The sequence below is a fragment of the Pseudonaja textilis genome, chromosome 6 (genome assembly GCF_049901715.1).
Source record: "Pseudonaja textilis isolate UNSWEBS1 chromosome 6, rPseTex1.2, whole genome shotgun sequence".
NCBI lineage: Eukaryota > Metazoa > Chordata > Lepidosauria > Squamata > Elapidae > Pseudonaja > Pseudonaja textilis.
Window position 1 is genome coordinate 62,102,394 of NC_141995.1, and position 18,800 is coordinate 62,121,193.

An 18,800-nucleotide genomic window follows, 5' to 3' on the forward strand; every position below is an offset into this window, starting at 1 on the left:
TCATCTACCTCCCACCTGCCAGATTTGGAATGTTGCAACACATCTTGGCAACATAACATGTTTTGAAGGAATTGGAGTATAGAACAGTAGGGAGAAGTTAAATCGATCTATACAGCCTGATAACCTGGTGCACAAATTTTATGTCAAGTGAATAGAAATGGGAGACATAGAATATTCTTTATTCTTGTGTGTTCAATCATACTTGGCCAATAAAGAACTACCGGTATTCTTTTCTAATTCTATTCTTTTATATATACAACCCACAATTTGAAATATTGCTGCTAACCTGTTAGATCTGGAATAGCTTCTGTGAATGAAGTTGAAAAAGGCTACCAATTGAGCTATGTTAAAGTTCTTACTTTTAGCATAACTCTTTTGTTTAACATTTGTTCCAGGTGGAATTACTTTATTTGCAATCATTACTTTAATTATGGATTCTTTCAAAATTGGATACTTCATTGGATTTTCAAGTTGCTTATCAATTACAGAAGGCATTTTTCCAGTTGCACATGCAGTTCATACAGTATTGCAGGTAAAGCCATTTGCTCACTTATTATTCCAGATGTATACAACTCCTTTAGGATTGTATTATTGTTGTGTAAGAGCCTAAAATATAGAACTGGATGTTATGATTCTGCACAGTTCGGAGAACTGGCAAATCACTCCCTTGGCTGGCCTCGCCCCTCCTTGCCCACCCAAACAGCTGATGGATGGTGGGATGGGGAGCTGGTCCTGGAAGCCCCGATGCCACCAGAATTGCTGCCACTGCTCTTTTATCTATTTTTGTATTTTCTAACACTTTATAACTTAATAAAAATGTTTGATATATAATTCAGTGAAAATGTTTGATATATAACTTAATAAAAATGTTGGATAATAAAAATAGTTTCTAAAAAAGAGGCACAAGCCGGCATTCTTTGTGATAGGAAGAAAAGTATCCCAGACTTCCTGTCCGGGGTGATCTCCCTCATTTTTCCTCCCTTAGAACAGCCTCCCTTTCTCCTCCCTCTCTCTGCCTCCCCGACAGTCTCCTCCCCCTCAGGATGGTGGTAGGCAGCAAGTGATGGGGAGGGCAACCGGACAAGGACTTCGATGTTGTTTTTCTTGCAGTCTGTGATATTCTTATAAAAATGTGTATTAATCAATAATTTTCTATTTCCGTTCTCTCTTTCTCTGCTCTAGCCTTTACTTCTGGAAAGACATCTGCTTTAGCTAATTTGGCTTTTTATTATCATAGAAATAGTCTTGTCCTTCGTGTTCTTGTCTAGATTTACCATTGACACACCCCTTTTTCAACTTTTATCTATAGCCTTTTTGGGGTATTATATGGAAAGGCAGTCAATTAAAGGAAACAATTACGTGTTTATTTAACAGATATATGTAGCAGCCATCTACCATTGGAATTCTGGGTGGCAAATAATAAAAGCGTAAACAGGGCTCACTTAAGAAGAACAAATTGCAGTTACTGTAAAAAAGTACTTTATCAAAATGTTTCATGTCCAGTTACAAGGCTATCTTCACATCCCCATACCTGAGAAAGGCCCCAATCCTGCTGGCCATCCAGAAAGGATTGTGAAACATCAGTATATCTCCACCGCTATTGCGTTTGCTGATAGCTATCCAACAGCCCTTTCTAGAGCGACTTGGTCCCTATTGGGAAGGCAGGGCCCTCAGATACTGTCTGAATTGAGACAAGGAAGAAAATGTCTGGGCACATTTTTCTAGATTCTTTTAATTGTTTTTATACACGATTAATTGAATGCTACTTTTTCCATGGGACCCATTATAATTTATTCATGTTTGTTTTCAGGTATATTTTTTATGGTGCCACGCAAAGGATGTTATCCAGTCCTTCAAAACACTGGAGAGGTAAGGTGAATACTGTTCAGGGAGGGAGATAATACAGTGTTTTAAAGTTTAATTAAAATATATCAATAAACCTAAGAAATTATGAGTGTAGCCATTTATTGCAACCAAGCAGTAGAAATGATGGTTTGACCTCAAAATTAATTGAAATCATTTTTCATAAGTATGATTGCAAAAAGTGTCATGTCTTCTAGTTCTAGTTTACTGCTTAGTCCTAAGGTATTTTTCCCCACCCATACGCCCCAATGCGCTCCCCTTTCAGTCAGGATTCAGGCTGAGTACCGAGGCAGCATCTTGACTGCATCTTTGGAGAGCTTGAGGTGTTCACTGGCTCTTCTGGATCTCTCAGCTGATTTTGATATCAACCATTTTGCTGGAGCAGCCTTGAGGACTGGCATGGGAGGACTCTTCTCAGCTGTAGTCAACGTTGGGTGGGGGAGGAGAGGTCCATCTCTCTAGGCCCCTGTTTCTGGGGTTCCTCAGAACTTAAGTTTGCCTCTCCTCTTATTTAATATCTATATGAAGCCGCTGGGAGAGATTATCTGTTGGCAAGTGGTTCACCATCTTCAATATGCTAATGATAACTATATATCAGTACCCTTTGTGGGCAGATGCTGCCGTTCAGGTCCTGGTTCAACGTCTGGAGGATGTGGGAATCTGGATGGGGAGAAACCAGCTGCAACTTAGTTCCCTCTGCCCAGGGGTGGGATTCAATTTTTTTTAACAACCGGTTCTGTGGGCATGGCTTAGTTGGTGGGCGTGGCTTGGTGGTCATGTGAGTGGTGGACATGGCTTGGTGGTCATGTAATTGGCTGAGCGTGGCCAACTCAATATCACTCACATCGAGGCATGCATCTCCTCGCCTGGCCTCTCATGACTGTGAGGATGCTGCAACGGTTGTTAAGTGTGAAAAATGGTCATAAGTCACTTTTTTCAGTGGCATTGTAACTTTGAAAGGTCACTCCACACAAGCAAAGTACCAGCAAAGGAGGGGAAAAAACTCCAGAGAAGTTCCTGAGACAGGAAGTCTAGTCCTGCCAAGAATGTAATAAGGGTTAAAGGAGAGGCAGTTTCTGTAAGCAACACCAGAATGTTTCCTTCCTGCCTTCCTTACAGGATTAGCCCAGTAGTTTCTTCTAACAACCGGTTCTCCGAACTGCTTAGAATGTTAACAACCGGTTCTAGTGAAGAGGTGTGAACTGGTAGAATCCCACCCCTGCCTCTGCCCCCACCTCCAGCATCAGGAGAATTGATATCTCTAACTCTGGATGGGGTAACTTTCAGGCTTGCTCCAGCTACTGTGGGTCCCTAGGAAAGAAAGATCCTCAACTCCAGCTAATATAAGTGATAGGTTCTTTTATTAAGGATTAATGGGTTGCAATTAAAGCAGGCTGGAACAAAAATTCCCATGCAAATAGTTACAAAATTTCCCCTTCTCCCTGGCCCTCCCACCTTGGGCCAGTTTGTCTTCATCCAGTGGTGTGCTGCCTAGGTGTTTTGGGAACTGCTTGGATGTTTGGTGCCACTTAGTGCAGTTTGCATTCCTTTCCCAGGCTCTGTGGCTTTGAAGAATAGAACAGGCTGGATTTCAAACCTCTGGCTTCTGTCAAATCTGTCGCTTCCTCCCCCTTGGCTCATCTCTACTGACTACATGCCAATTGCCTGTTTCCTCCCCGCCTCCCTTAACAGTTTATGGCAGATGCCACCAAAGTGTTAAGCTGACAATGGCAGATAACACTTTCCCTGAGAGATCCGGTGCACAGTTTGGTGGTCCTGCTATTAAGAGCAGGTGGTGGCTGTGGCCAAGAGAGTCTTTGCACAAATGTGTGACAACTGAGCTCATCGTTCCTGGATCACAAGGCCTTGTACACAGTCACCTGTTGCCTATTGCTTGGATTACTGCAATGCTGTGAATGGGGCTTGAAGGCATCTAGGAGCTACAACTGATCGTTTTGGGTGCCCTGAGTAATGCTACTGCCCCATGTGAGCTGCGCTGGCTTCCTTCCGCTAACCAGGTGCATATCACCTTTAAAACCCTGCCTAGAACCCTTGTGGGTTCACCACTCCCTGAGGATACCTGCCCACCCTACTAGGCTAGACAGGGTAGATGTGCTCTGGGTCCCCTTCCTTAATTGTTATAATCTGGTAGGATCTTGGTGGAGCACCTTTCTAGTGGCTGCCCCCGCCCTTTGAAACAGCCCACCTCACTTGAAATCAGGGAGATCCCACCCCTTTTAGCCTTCTGGAGGGCTGTGAAGAAAGAGCTTCTCCCCCCAAACATACAGCTAGGATGGGAGTTGAGCTGTGAGGATGTCTGTTCTGGTGCCATATTGGAGAAGGAGGTACCTTTGTTTTTAACTATGATTTATGGACAGTTGTCAGCCACTTCGAGTTATTGCATGAGATAGGTAGCCAGATAATCGTGAAACTAAATAAAACTAAATAAAATAAAGCAAATATATACTTGTATATACATGGCAGAAGTTATTTTAAAAGATCGTTTGTTGCTTTGGAGGATGAATATAGACCTTCTCTATACAATATTAAAATGTGTTCAATGCTGTTGCCAAAGGGAGCGGATGTCAGCCCTTCAAGGTAGACCAAAGGTGAACACAAAGTCATGAATACTGAAACTATTTTTTACTATAGGGTTATTGTAACAGAATCATGCAACTCTGAATGGCTTCCTCTTTATCCTAAAGGAAACTGCGGAGGGTGAAACCTGAGGTGTTTTCTCAACTTACACTCCTGGTTTGTGCCAGGATAATACTCTTATCTGAGTGTTTTGCCCTGGTTACAACTCTTCCTCCTCTACCTTTTTCTAAGTAGATACTCCCCTGTAACCATCTTTTCCTCAGGAAAATTTAACTTTGGCATACAGAAGATCACTGCGGCCTACTGTTAATTTAATGATATAGGACAAAGGTAGACTGAAAAATAGAATTGGAGCACACATTGTTTGGTGAGTGAGTTTGGAAAGCTTTAGTATATTTCATGTTCCATTTTACCGATGAATCTGAAAGATCTGGCTTATGGGGAAACAAGTTCTGCAAGAAATATGAATTTGCAGGACCGAGAAAAGGCCTTTGTGGCTCCTCATTCATTTGCTGGCTCTTCTCTCTGTTGGAAGAGAGGGCGATCTCGGGCTTCTCCTATTCTAGAAGCAAGACGTGTGGCGGCTGCCTCAGAATGACAAAAGATGTTCCCTCACAACTGATGAAGGTATTGGAGTCTAGATACCAGTTCTGCATGGTTTCCCAGGCCTGTTCTTTTAATAGAAGGCATCTTTGGGGTAGAGCTATGTTGGCATAGTGTGTTTACTTAAGTACATACAAACATCTAATATTGTTGCATCATCAATATTTCATACCGGAAAGTTATGTGTACATAATATAATGTGTTTGCATTGTTTATTTTTTTAGGTTTGGAGTAATTCATTCAGTGTTTACAAATTTGCTTTTGTGGACAAATGGTATATTAGCTGAATCAAAGCACCAACTTAATGAACACAAGGAAAGGTTAATTACTCTTGGATTTGGAAACATATCAATAGGTGAGAAATGGTCTTAGTACATTTGGGAAAGTGGTTCTATCCAGTATCTTAATTGACCCATAACTAGGAATTTTAGAAAGTAGGCTGAAGTTGGATCATTGCATTCAATATCTTAATTGTGTCCTTTTTTTCTTAGTGTTTCCTAGAACTATAGAACAGCCAACTCCGCAGAAGACAAAGAAACAGGGTTGAATAATTTGGGGGTCATATTTTGCATGGTGTTGAAGAGTATAAATGGGAACAGGAGAAGAACCAAATATGCCAAAATGATAGTAACATTCAAGTGCAACCGGCTGCAATTTGGGGTTAGCATAGCCCCTGGCCTTTTCCAGAGCATTATGGAAAGGCTTGTACAAGGTCTGCCAGGAGTAGTTCCTTACTTCGACGACATAATAGTCTCGGCCAAAGACAAGCTCCAACTAATGGAAAGGGTTTGAACGGTATTAGAAAGATTCCAAGAAGCGGGGCTCAAGTTAGAAAGGGACAAATACTACATTGCCGTACCGAGCGTAGAATTCTTGGGGTTCAAAATTGATGGGTCAGGTATCTGACCCACAAACAACAAGCTGAAAGCAATTAAGGAAGCCCCCACCCCACAGAATAAAAGTGTACTCCAAGCATTCTTGGGCTTATTAAACTTCTATAACATACTCTTATCACAGAAGGCGACCTTAGCGGAGCCACTCCATAGACTGTTGGATAAGAATACACCCTGGAAGTGAGGAACCCCCGAGGACACCGTGTTTTCCAAAATAAAAGACATTATAACATCTGACCACAGTATTGATGCAATATAGTGAGACCTTGCTCCTACAGCTCACCTGCGACGTGCCTCCATACGGCATCGGGGCAATACTTAGCCATCGACTAGCGAATGGGAAGGAAGCCCCCGTAGCCTATTCTTCTAAGACCTTGTCAAAAGCCAAGAGAAACTATGGCCAAATAGACAAAGAAGCCCTCGTTGCCATAGCCGGAGTGAAACGTTTTCACAAATCCCCATACTTTTTATTTATTTATTTATATCAATTGCTTACAAGATAATAGGTATAAGTAAAAAAACATGGATACATATAAGAAAAAATAAATAAATAAAAGAAACAATAGGACAGGGATGATTGGTGCACTTATGCACGCCCCCTACAGACCTCTTAGGAAAGGGGTGAGGTCAATAGTAGACAGTCTAAGGTTAAAGTTTTTGGGGTTTGGGGAAGAAACCAGAGAGTCAAGTAGAGCATTCCAGACATTGACCACTCTGTTGCTGAAGTCGTATTTCCTGTAATCAAGTTTGGTGCGATTAACCTTGAGTTTGTATCTATTGTTTGCTCTTGTGTTGTTATGGTTGAAGCTGAAGTATTCATTGATATTTGACATTGCAATGTATGATTTTATATACTATACTAAGATTGGACCGAAGATGGCATAGTTCTAGGTTTTCTAGTTCTAGAATTTCAAGTCTGGTGGCATAAGGTATTCTACAATGAGTAGAGGAGTGGAGAACTCTTCTTGTGAAATATTTCTGGACTTTCTCAACTGTGCTAATACCAGATACATAATGTGGGTTCCAGACTGATGAGCTGTATTCAAGTATTGGTCTAGCAAATGTTCTGCATGCTCTAGTTATTAGTGTAGTATTACCAGAGAAAAAGCTATGTAAGATTAGGTTAACAACTCTTAATGCCTTTTTGGCTATGTTGTTACAGTGGGTTCTAGCACTTAGATCATTAGAGATGAGTACTCCAAGATCCTTGACAGAGTTTGGATCCTCAACAAGGTCTTGACTATTCAGCCTGTATTTTATTTTCTGATTTTTTTTCCCCAATATGTAAGACAGAGCATTTATTTGTTGAGATTTGAAGTTGCAATTTGTTTGACCATTCTGATACATAGTCAAGGTCTTTTTGAAGGGTAGCAGTCTGTGGTGTTGAATAGCTTTACATCATCAGCGAAGAGAACACAGTTGCTCTTGATATGATCACAGAGGTAATTTATATAGAGTATAAAAAGAGTTGGTCCTAGAACACTGCCTTGGGAGACACCACTGTTGACAGGTACAGAATTTGATAGGACACTCCCAATTTTGACCATTTGTTGTCTATTTGACAGGAATGCTTCTATCCAGTTATGCAGGTGAATAGAATAGAATAGAATAGAATAGAATAGAATAGAATAGAATAGAATAGAATAGAATAGAATAGAATACTTTATTGGCCAAGTGTGATGCAATAGTCTCTCCATCAGGCTTTGAAAAATGCCTGGTGCTACACTGACTCCAAACTGGAGCCTGTTACATTTGAACGCACCTCGATGTGTGACTATAGTTTGGGCTTCGGCGGTTTCGGCATTGACTGGCAGCTGTTGATAAGCTTGGGCCAGATCAAGTTTTGCAAATATTCTGCCACCCCCAAGTGAATGTAGGAGATGCTGAACGACTGGTACCAGATAGGCGGTCTGCTGCAGTGCATGATTGAGGGTGGCCTTGTAGTCTCCACAGATTCTCAAGGATCCGTCAGGCTTTATGGGGGTGATAATTGCTGTCTCCCATCGGGCGTGATCAATGGGTTCTAGCACGCCTTGTGCAGTTAATTTGTCCAGTTGCTCATCAATTTGGGGTTTGAGAGCAAAGGGAACTCGGCATGGTTTTAGGCGAATGGGCGCAATGTCGGGGCGGAGATTAAATGAAATAGGGGACCCTTTGTACTTACCTAAATTTTCACTGAAAACTTCCCGGAAATCTTGGATGAGGGCCGCTTCCCAGTCATCGTCTTCAGTATGGTGGACGCCAGCCATTCCGATTCCTAATCGCACGAACCACTGAAGGCCCAGTAGGCTTGGTCGGTCTCTATCAACAATGGTGAGTGGTAGTATTGCAGTATGTCCCTTGAAAGAGACCTGGAAATGGCTGGTGCCCGCAACTGGAATCCGGTTGCCTTGGTAATCTTTTAATATGAGTCTCTGACTGCTGAGATCTCAGTGGCGGGTGCTGGGAATCAGTTGTTTGAGGGTTTTCCAGGATACCATAGATAGGGAAGACCTGGAGTCTACTTCCATGATGCATGGTTGATTTTCGATGGTGACTTCTACACGGATTTTCTTTGTATCTTGTGATGAAGCGTGGCCAATGGTGATGGTCTGATGTGCTTCTTCTCATCTGGGTACGCCAGTTAACCTTCGGGGTCTTTTGTACTAGTTCCACTGGTTGCTTGGGCGGTCCCTCTGTAAGGTGGGGTTGCCATCGGTTCTTTTTGGGCTGTTCCGTCTCCGTCTGGGGCTGGAGCCTCTTTTATTTCTGCATACCTTAGCAATATGTCCTCGTTTTTCACAAAAATGACAGATGGTGTCTAGGAATCTGCACTTGGATCGTGGGTGGTTTCCACTGCATGGTCAAAACTGGGAGCGTCCTATCAAATTCTGTACCTGTCAACAGTGGTGTCCCCCAAGGCAGTGTTCTAGGACAACTCTTTTTATACTCTACATAAATGACCTCTGTGATCATATTAAGAGCAACTGCATTCTTTTCGCTGATGATGTAAAGCTATTCAACACCACAGACAATACTGCTACCCTTCAAAAAGACCTCGACTATGTATCAGAATGGTCAGAAGGCATCCATGAAGCAGTTTTTCTCAACTATGGAATGTTGTCATTGTAGAGAGTCACTATCCACTGGGCAACTAGCCCCTCCAGAGCCAGAGTAACCTATGGCTCCTTTGGTGGGGATTTCTGGGCCATAATCCGCCATGTCTAGACCTGGACCAGGAAGAATCCCAGTTGCTGGGAGCCTCTGTTAAACTTCACCAACCGGTGTGTGTGTGTGTGAGTGTGCCCTAGAGTCCCTCCTACCTGGGTCTGGTCCTGCAGGTACTCCCTGCTGGGCAGCCGCTCCCAACACTGGGGTGATGGCAGCCGCTACTGTTGGTCTGGCTCAGGTGCTGAATCACTGCAGCGGGAGTGGATGTTCTGTCCCTGACGGTGGTGGGGGAATGCGCCTCAGGTTGCCCCATTTGAGCTAGGTTTTTGCATGCTTTGAGGTCCTCTGCATGAATTTTATGGCCTGGTTCATCATCCAGTTCGCTCGATCACTTTCTCCACACTCATCATCTTCTTCTTCGTCCAGTCCCTCCAGCTCAGCTTACTTTCCATGTTGGTGCCTTCCCCTGTCCCCACAGGTAAATGCCACCTCCCAGGGTTTCCCTATCCACTTCTCTTTTCTTCCGAGCCCTAGGGACTATCAGGGCCTCATCTCCTCTAGCCACTCAGAAAGATCCAGTACTCCAAGAGGGGTCCTCATCAACCCCTCTCCCTAGGTTTCAATTTTTTCCTGGTCGCTCCCTTTAGTCGACATTGTATGTATGGTCGACACTGTATGTACGGTAGAGGTAATATCTTCTCTGGGTAGACCAAAATTGCAGGTTCTGCTTAATGTCAGACCTGCCCCAAAACAATCATTTAGGAAACTCCAATTGATTGAAGTGAAAATAACTTTGACTAAAAATATTGGTTCCAGGAAGGTGTGGCAGAATCTGAAGTTCCTGCTCACTGATATAAAAAGCCAAACCCAACATTCCCCCATCCCTCCCCTCCCCCGATGTCTGGTCCGCTGCCATACAATCCAGGATCGGCACAATTTTGTGGGAAACTGGGTTGTTTAGGCTGCTGGAATTTCACACCCAGGGCAGACAGCCTTGAAGATGCCCAGCGTAACCAGTACAAAGGTCTCGGGTCTTCTTCACAAGTCAGTTCCCCCTCCCCATTTCCCATCCGTTGCCCCAAATTCCTCCTCCCTCCCTTCCTCTTCGATGGCAGGATGCCAGCAAGGCACCAGGCCAACAATGGAAATCCCGACACTGGAAGACTTATGAGGCCCCTGGCAATTCTGTTATTCTGTTAACTTTTTGTCACAACTTAGCATGCAAATTTGGAAAAAATATCACTTTAAGAGACTTATCATATCTTATTTAAAATATGAATATTATTTGTCCTTGACTATACAATACTTAAAGATGGTCCTCAACTTACGACCACAATTTAGCCCCAAATTTCTGTTGCTGAATTGAATTTTGTTGAGTTGTTAAGTGAGTTTTACTCTTATTTTATGACCTTTCTTGCCAGAATTATTGTGTGAATAACTGCAGTTATTAAGTTAACCGCTTGATTAATTAAGTGAATCTGACTTCTCCATTGACTTTGATTGTTAGAAGGTCACAAAGGGGATCACATGATCCCAGGACACTGTAACTATGAGTCAGTTGCCATGAATCTGAAGTTTGATCATGTAACCTGGGGACGTTGCAATGGTCATAAGTGTGGAAAAATGATCAAAAGTCACTTTTTTCAATGGAGTTGTAACTCCACAATTGAGTTGTAACTTCAAACAGTCATTAAATGAACTGCTGTAAGTTGAGGACTATCTGTATAAGTTCATAATATATTATGCTAAAATATAACCGTTTTTGTATCCTGTTTTAGGAATGTTTTAGATAGGAATTCCTTTAGATGGGAATTTTAGGCGCTCTGATTAAGGAATGATTTAATTCTTTGTTTTCTTTCCGCATAGAACTGGATGACCACACACCACTTTGCAACTGTACCTCCGCCACCCTCTGTTCCATATTTTCCCAAGGAATATATTATTTATACCCCTTCAATACTGAGTATCACATTTTGGCCTCCACAATGCTGTACGTGGTCTGGAAAAACATTGGGCGTAAAGTTGAATACCTACAGCCACATAAGAGGCCATTCAAATTTCAGGGCACAGCAATAGGCAGCACCTTAGGTCTCGTCGTATTTATTACAACCATAGCCGTTGTAGTTGTTTATCTTATTCAGATTGGCCGTTCAAAACTGAAGAGTGAACTAGCACTTATTATGTTTTACTTGTATGCCATCACAGTACTGGCACTCATGTGTGCAGCAGGCCTTGTGGCGATTCTAATCTATAGACTTGAAGATAATTCACTGGATATTTCTAAAAACCCAGCTAGAAAACTTGATGCGGACCTCTTGGTGGGGACAGCCTCAGGCTCCTGGCTTCTTTCTTGGGGTTCTATTCTTGCAATTATTTATGCTCAGTCCCACCCAGCATATACTTGGTTCAGTTTGCCCTACTCTGTGCTTGTTATCATTGAGAAATATATTCAGAATCTCTTCATAATTGAATCTATACACCGTGAGCATGGAAAGAATAATTATGACATTAAGACTCTGCGAATATTAACAGTGTCCAGCGGAAGCAATCTCTCCCCTACAGCTTCTTACAAAGAAATCTATAATGGAACAAATGGAAAGTTGTCCCCCACATTTTATGGAAATAGTTATCCATCTGAGGACAGTTCCAGTTGTGCTCTCCGTGAAAACATCAATCAAAGCAGGATTCCAGTCCCTCCATCCTCTCCAGATTTTTCATTCACTTGGAGAAAGTTCTCTGTCAACAGCAAAAGAAGTATCTTGAAGAATGTCGCTGTATTTTTGTTCTTGTGTAACCTCTCAGTAAGTATTTAAAACAATTCAATTTATTTATGTAGCAGAACAATTGTCCTCAGTGTGTTTTGCCTTTAACATTTACTTTTTTTCTCCAGCTTATTAGCAAATTAATTTACCTGTGATACATCCTTTGCAATGAAGCAAAGATCATCCACAAGTGCTAATAGTTGTACCTTTCCAGCGTATATGCAATCATCAGCCTTGCAACTCTTGAACCCAAGACCTTTCAATGCCTTATCTAAACATATATTCCAATTCCTGGCTGACCGCTTGAGCCCATAAATGGCCTTGTTCAATTTATACACCGTGTTAGGCTTTTTACTTTCACACCCTGGTGCTTCAACCATGTAAATTTCCTCCTCTAATTCTGTATTGAGGAATGCAGTGGTGATGTCAAAATGCCAAATGTTATGGCCATGAGATGCTGCCAACGCTAGCGCCAGCCTGATGCTTTCACTCTTTACAGTTGGCACAAATACCTCATCACAGTGCGCATTTTTCATCTGTGAAAACTCTTACGCCACTAACCTTGCTTTATGTTGTACCGTACCTCATTATTGGGCAGTACTTTCGTCTGGTGTATCCACTTGCATCCTACAGCTTTACTACCCTGTGGCAAAGTCATAGATGTGAGCACTACATGTTCATCCATGGATTTCATTTTCTTATTCATGGCTTCTTTCCACTTTTAGGTAATGTCAATATTTGCTTATAGTTTATTGGCTTATACTATACATTACACACTTTAACTTTACTAGCAGAATACCTGTCAGGTGGAATCTCTTTGTTCCATCGCTCTGACCTGCGTGGCATTGACTCAATGATGGTATTCAATTTTTTCTCCTACCGGTTCTGCGGGTGTGGCTTGATGGGGGAGGGTCATGTGACTGAGTGGGCGTATCCAACTTGATATCACTCATGCCCATGGCCACTCAGTCACATGACCTCCTCCACCAAGCCACACCCCCAGATGGCGCGTGGGCTACCGGCTCAGCTCTAATTGCGAAGAACAGGGCGGTGATGGCGGGACTGAAGCTCTTTTTTGGCGCGTTCGAAAAGTTGAGGCTGGTAGTTTTTGGCGCAAAAAGCCTACAGCCGCTGTGTCCTTTTTCAGTACAAGAAGCCTCCAGCCAGCCAGCTTGCTTCTGGCTGGCAAAGAGGCATGAGCTGGGAGGCTTCTTGCATCGAAAAAATGAGGCAGCGGCTGCAGGCATCTCACGACAAGGGGGTGAGATGTGGGCTGGTGCTATTGTGGTTAGCCGGCAGCAGGCGCAGATGGCTAAGGAGAGTGATGACTCTGATGAGGGGCCAGGACCATCAGGGAGTGGACTGCTGTCTTCAGGGAATGTGGGGGCTGGCAGCAGTGATGAGGAGGTTCCCGAGGAGCCTGTGCCAAGTGTGCATGAACACAGGATGATTCGTAGAACAGCTGGAGCAGCACAGGCGACTCGGGAGTAAGGATGCAATGTAATGGCCCCTCCCTCCAGGGAATATAAGCCTGGTTTCAAAAGTTTTTTGCTTTTGCAGAAAGCAAAAACCTTCTACGGACTCAGCATTGTATGTAGAGACTCTGGCTTATCTGAAGAATTCTGTCAAGCTTTTCTGGTTGGACTCATTGGCTGCAAGCCATCTTTTATCTACAAAGAAGTTATCTGTAGATTAAAGCTGAGAAGGTTTGAGTTACTGAGTCTGTTGGAGATTTTCTTGCTGGTAACAGGGTTGGGTCAAAGCAGGTGGGGAGTCCAGTGGCTTTCAGCCCTGGCTGGCCTTCCCTGGCAACCAGCTGCAAAAGGAAGGTAAGGTTGCTGCCACAGAAGACGAAAGGCAGTTGTAGGGGAGGAAGCAAGGAGATTATGTTCTGGGGCCTCTGAAGGAAGGGAAACGGAGTGACTTATCGCACTTAAGGGAGAGTGGGTGGCAAGCGGGTGGCGGCTCTGGGTCAAGGCTGGAGCCGGGGAATCACGTGTTCCCAGACCCAGCCAAGGTGGGCGGAGACTCCAGGGCCTCGGGGAATAGCACGTCCCTGGGACCCCAGCCCCTGACCCAAGGAAAAGGGTGAGTGGGCAGCATGCATTGCTTACCTTTGGTGAGCTGAGCTGACCGGGCATCGGCAAGGCAACTGGCAAGGCGATTAGCTGGGCCACGTGGTGAAGACAACATATATAGGGCGGAGGTGGGCGGAGCGAGCATCGAGCACCCGGAAAAGGAGAGTGAGCAGCGAGCAGCCGGAAGGGGCGAGCGGCAAGCAAGTGAATGGGTCGGGGGCATGGCCAGCCAGAAATCTCTACCGATTCGGTGACTCAGGCCAAATCATTGCTACCGGCTCTCCCGAACCAGTGCGAATCAGCTGAATACCACTTCTGCCTTGACTGCTCCTGCGTTTCATCCCTCTCTTGCTTCACATCTTGTTCAGCTTCTCCTCCCTGAATGCTAACATCACTATGTGAATTACCATCACTAAGTGGATCATCATCACTAAGTGGATCATTCCAGAAATTTGCATCAATTCTGTTCCAATTTTGCTCTGTGAAGCTAGAAGAACTGGAAATCACCATTTCTGGCACACACAAAACATTATTAAACCTTGTTTCCAAATATGGAATTTGCAAATGGGGTAGAGAGCTCTTTTTAATGTTTTCAACCATCCTGCAAAACCTCTTGCCTTGTTTCTTACTTTTTAAAACAGGCAGTCTCTCAACTTTAATTACAATTCGGTCTTTTTCTGGGCTTCTGGGCACATAACCTGTTCAGAGTATTGCAGCGCAAATTCAGGGCCAGAAAACACAGATGGCTGAGGCTTCATTTAACTTCTTTATAAATACATGAAGTAAATTTTACAATACCAGTTGTAGATTTCTCCAACATGGAGCAAACTCCAACAGAAGCACACATCAGTTTCACTTTAGTTCAGCAGGCAATAGACTGTCTTCAATAGACAGACTCAGAGCTTAACATAACTGCAGAGTTGCAGAGTTTAATATAGAGCCACCCCTAGGATACTTCTAGTTTCAGTTTTCAAAACAGTCCTCATTGGCTGACTCAGTTGCTATACCTATTCAATGGCTGACCTTGTTACCATGCTCTATTCCAATTAATGAATATACTCTGACAATATAGTATTAAAAGTGGCATAGTGAGTAAATGCATTTAATAATGAAATATCTTAGAATGTCTTAGGAGAAAGTGATTGGTCCAGGAAAAAAATAATGTACCATAGCATCAGTTGCAATCAGAAACCAGGTGCTGTACCTGACAAGGTCAGTTATGTCCTACAATGGATTATTCCCTTGGTTCTCATAGTTTTTTTAAATTTTATTTTGTCCAATTAATATTAAGTTCTAGTATTTTTCAAATGTATAATTTTAAACCTAAGAAAAAGATTTTGAAACCTGGATAAAGATTACATGATCATGTGAACAAATACACAATACGAAATAAAATTGAGAATTCTGCAAGTGAATTTTTAATTAAATTATATGAATTGAGCTGAAAAATATTGTTCCCAGCATAATCTCATGGATAATATCATCTATTAATATTCTTTTTTTTACAGCTTTGGATTCCACAAGCTTTTGGTTGCCGCCCTGAATATGACAATGGCCTGGAAGAAATGGTTTTTGGATTTGAACCTTGGATCATTGTGGTGAATCTTGCAATGCCCTTTTCCATTTTCTACCGGATGCATTCAGCAGCCTCCCTCTTTGAGGTCAGCTGCAAAATGTAAACCGTACAATTTCATCAAGAAGGAAGGATGAAAGGCTGGGAAGATCCAAGATCATTTAAATGAATTCTTCTGCCGCCTCTTCACTCCATTGTGAGGAAACTTAGGCAAACATGAATACGTCTGTAAAAGCACTTGGCCAATACACAGCTGCAGGGTTGCAGATTTTAAGAAAAAGAGGTGATTTGGCACTTAAATGGGCATGGATGTTATACCCCTCCCCCACTTTGGTACTTCCAAAGTGTGGTGCAGAAGAGGAAGGATGTCCTTGTAATGTCTCTGCAACGCTGACCTCAAAGGAGATGTTTGAGACTGTAGACTCTATCAAGGACAACACTGCAAAATCTTTCTTCAGCTAATAGCATGAAGGCCACTATTTGAACAACAACAAAAAAAAGGTTCCCTGTAGAAATTGAACTTACAGTTTTCATGAGTTCTGAGGAATTTTTAACATATAATGAAAAATGAAATGCAAAAGCAGTATCCCCACCAAAATACTGTACACCTATATTAATATTACTAGTAATAATTACAGTAATGATTGCTAATAAATATTCAGCAGTGTCATTGATTTCATTCATCCGCAAAGGTGAGGAAATTCAGAATTATAAAACTTAAGCCTCTGCTTGTAAAAGGAGAGAAATAACACCAAATACAGGAAGTTGTGCTATGTGACTCCGGTGCTGCTTCTCACATAGGTTCAACGGCACAACATGCCATGTGGCCGACTGCGAGCTGTGGCACCATCCTGACAAGCCATGTAGCCTTGTGCTACAAGCAGCGGCACACTTGTGGTGCGCCACATGGCATCTGGCCACAAGTGGACATGGGCAGCTGCAGAAGAAGCTGCAGAAGAAGTCAGCGAGTGGTGCGACAGGTGTCAGGGCATGGGAGGCCTGGCTGCAGTGGTCCTAAGGTAAGTGGGTAAGACATCCCACAAGAATAAGACCCGGTGCTTATTTTGGGCCCAAAAGAAAATAAGACCGGGTCTTATTTTTGGAGAAACACTGTATATTCTTTCCAAGAAAAAAAAAACATCAAAGATGTGACTGAGAGCCTTACTAATGTAATCAATCCTTCTCTTTCATGTGGGGATGAACAATACAACAATGAACCAAAAACCCTATCAAGGTGCTATGAGTAACTTGGCATGAAAGCTAAAGAGTTAGGAGTACATATAGTGTTTGCATCTTACTTCCAAAGAGGAACAGAATTTTAGAAATAAACCACTGGCTTAAAGGATGGTGGCATCAATAGAACTTCTAAGAATTCTTAGGCCACGGCCCACATTACTTATATGAAGGCTGTGGTGGGATTCAAATAATTTAACAATAGATTCGGGGCGAAGAGGTGGCCTTCCTTCCACTTCCGACCTGCAGTCTCCAGTGTTCGCCTTCAGCTCTTTCATTAAAAAGGATCACTGGAGATGGAGCACTGCATACAGGAGGCCCTGCTGGATTCCAGGGGCTCCGGCCCGGTACTGTCATGATGGACGTGGGGCTCGAAATGGATGAGGCTGCCAGGGCCAAGGGCGCACTACTTAGAGAGGCAGCTGATGAGGCCTGACCCTGACGCTGTCCCCACCACGTGCCCGATGGGTGGCTCAAGGCTACTTTGCCTGGCAACGGACCCAAAGAATTGGGGCTGGATGAAGAAGAGGAAGCCAAGCTGGAGACAGTGGGTGGCGTGACTTCCCGCTACTTTCAGAGCTGGAGCTCTCACACTGGAGGCAGCTTTTTCTTGGCCGGCTGGCTCATTGCACTGCTGCCACTCTGGTGCTGTTGTCAGCACTTGGCGCGACAATGGTGCGCATGCCCACAGAGAGGACTCTGAGTGCCCCCTCTGGCACACCTGCCATAGGTTCCCTACCACTGGTGTACGGTCTCCTGCTTGGCCAGGAGGTTGGACTAGATGACCTACAAGGTCCCTTCCAACTCCTAATCTGTTAAATCTATTAAAAACCAGTTTTAAGTTCCCATTTCTTCTGATATGCCACATTTAAATTCTTAGTCAATAATGTCATTTTTAGCTTTATTTTTAAGCCTGCCATTTCTCCAAGTAGTTTACTGATGAAAGCTTAGTAAGTACAATAAATGTAATTTTAAATTCCGGAGATCGCAGGATGTCTGTTTCTTTTTTTACAAGTATACCAGGAACTCGTATTTTTAGAATAGTTTGTTATATACAAGATAGTCAGGAATACAGGAATATCATGAGGTAAATTAAACAGTATACATGTAGAACACACAGAAGAAAAAGACAGGAAAAGAGGGAAAAACCCCTTCACAATCAATCATAGAGTACATTGCGACATTCATGAGTCAACACACTCGAACTAATCAATTACAACTGTGTGTTTTAGCCTATTATACACTTTACTGTTCCAGCTACTAATACTCCTCCAATTTATAGATGTACAGCATTTAAACCAGGTCATTTTACTAGATCCTTGTGTTTTTGTATTCTTAATGTATTTGTCATGAGGTCACCTAAATTTCTCGTGGACAATAAATTAGGCCTATTACAATTTTTTTCACTGCTTCTCTGACATTACAATACTTTATGTCAACATGCTTGCTTCTGGTTTTTATTCTTTCACCTGTTGCCATTTGTACACACGTTGTGTTATGTTCAAATATTGCTATAGCTCCTTTCATTTCACTATCCAAACAAATCCTTTAATAATTGTATATACCATGTTATCTTTGAACACAATCCTGATTAATACTATGAATTCTGCTTCAGCTGTAGAAATGACAACTGAAGTTTGTTTTCTAGATTTCCAATCCACTAATGTGTTTGCAAACATTATAACAAATCCTGACTGATTTTCTATCTTGTACATCATTAGCCCAATCACTGTCTACAAAACATTTCAAAGTCAATTCACTTGATGGTTGCAAATGCAATCCTAAATTAATGGTTCCCTTTAAATAACATAGTATTCTTTTAATTCCTAACCAGTGTTGTTGTGTAGGCTTTGATGTATAACAGCTTAAAGTGTTGACTGAATTGCCAATATCTGGCCTTGTGATAAGTACAACAGACTTACTATGACTGCCTGATAAGGTTTCTGTAAAAATAAACATTTTTGAGGGTTTGAAAATCTGGTATCATGGGAATATGCACACTTTTACAACTGTCCATATTATATTTTTAACAATGGTTCTATTTTAT

The 18,800-nt window shown here is 42.6% G+C and overlaps 1 protein-coding gene across 1 annotated transcript; it reads left to right on the top strand.

The window, feature by feature from the left end:
* The first annotated feature begins 395 nt into the window (after positions 1-395).
* On the top strand, positions 396-15,732 carry OTOP1 (otopetrin 1). Its single transcript, XM_026699988.2, has 5 exons — positions 396-532; positions 1,811-1,869; positions 5,289-5,419; positions 10,974-11,908; positions 15,456-15,732. The coding sequence occupies exons 1-5, from the start codon at positions 431-433 to the stop codon at positions 15,624-15,626; spliced, it is 1,398 nt and encodes a 465-aa protein (XP_026555773.2). The 5' UTR covers positions 396-430; the 3' UTR covers positions 15,627-15,732.
* The last annotated feature ends 3,068 nt before the right edge of the window (positions 15,733-18,800 follow it).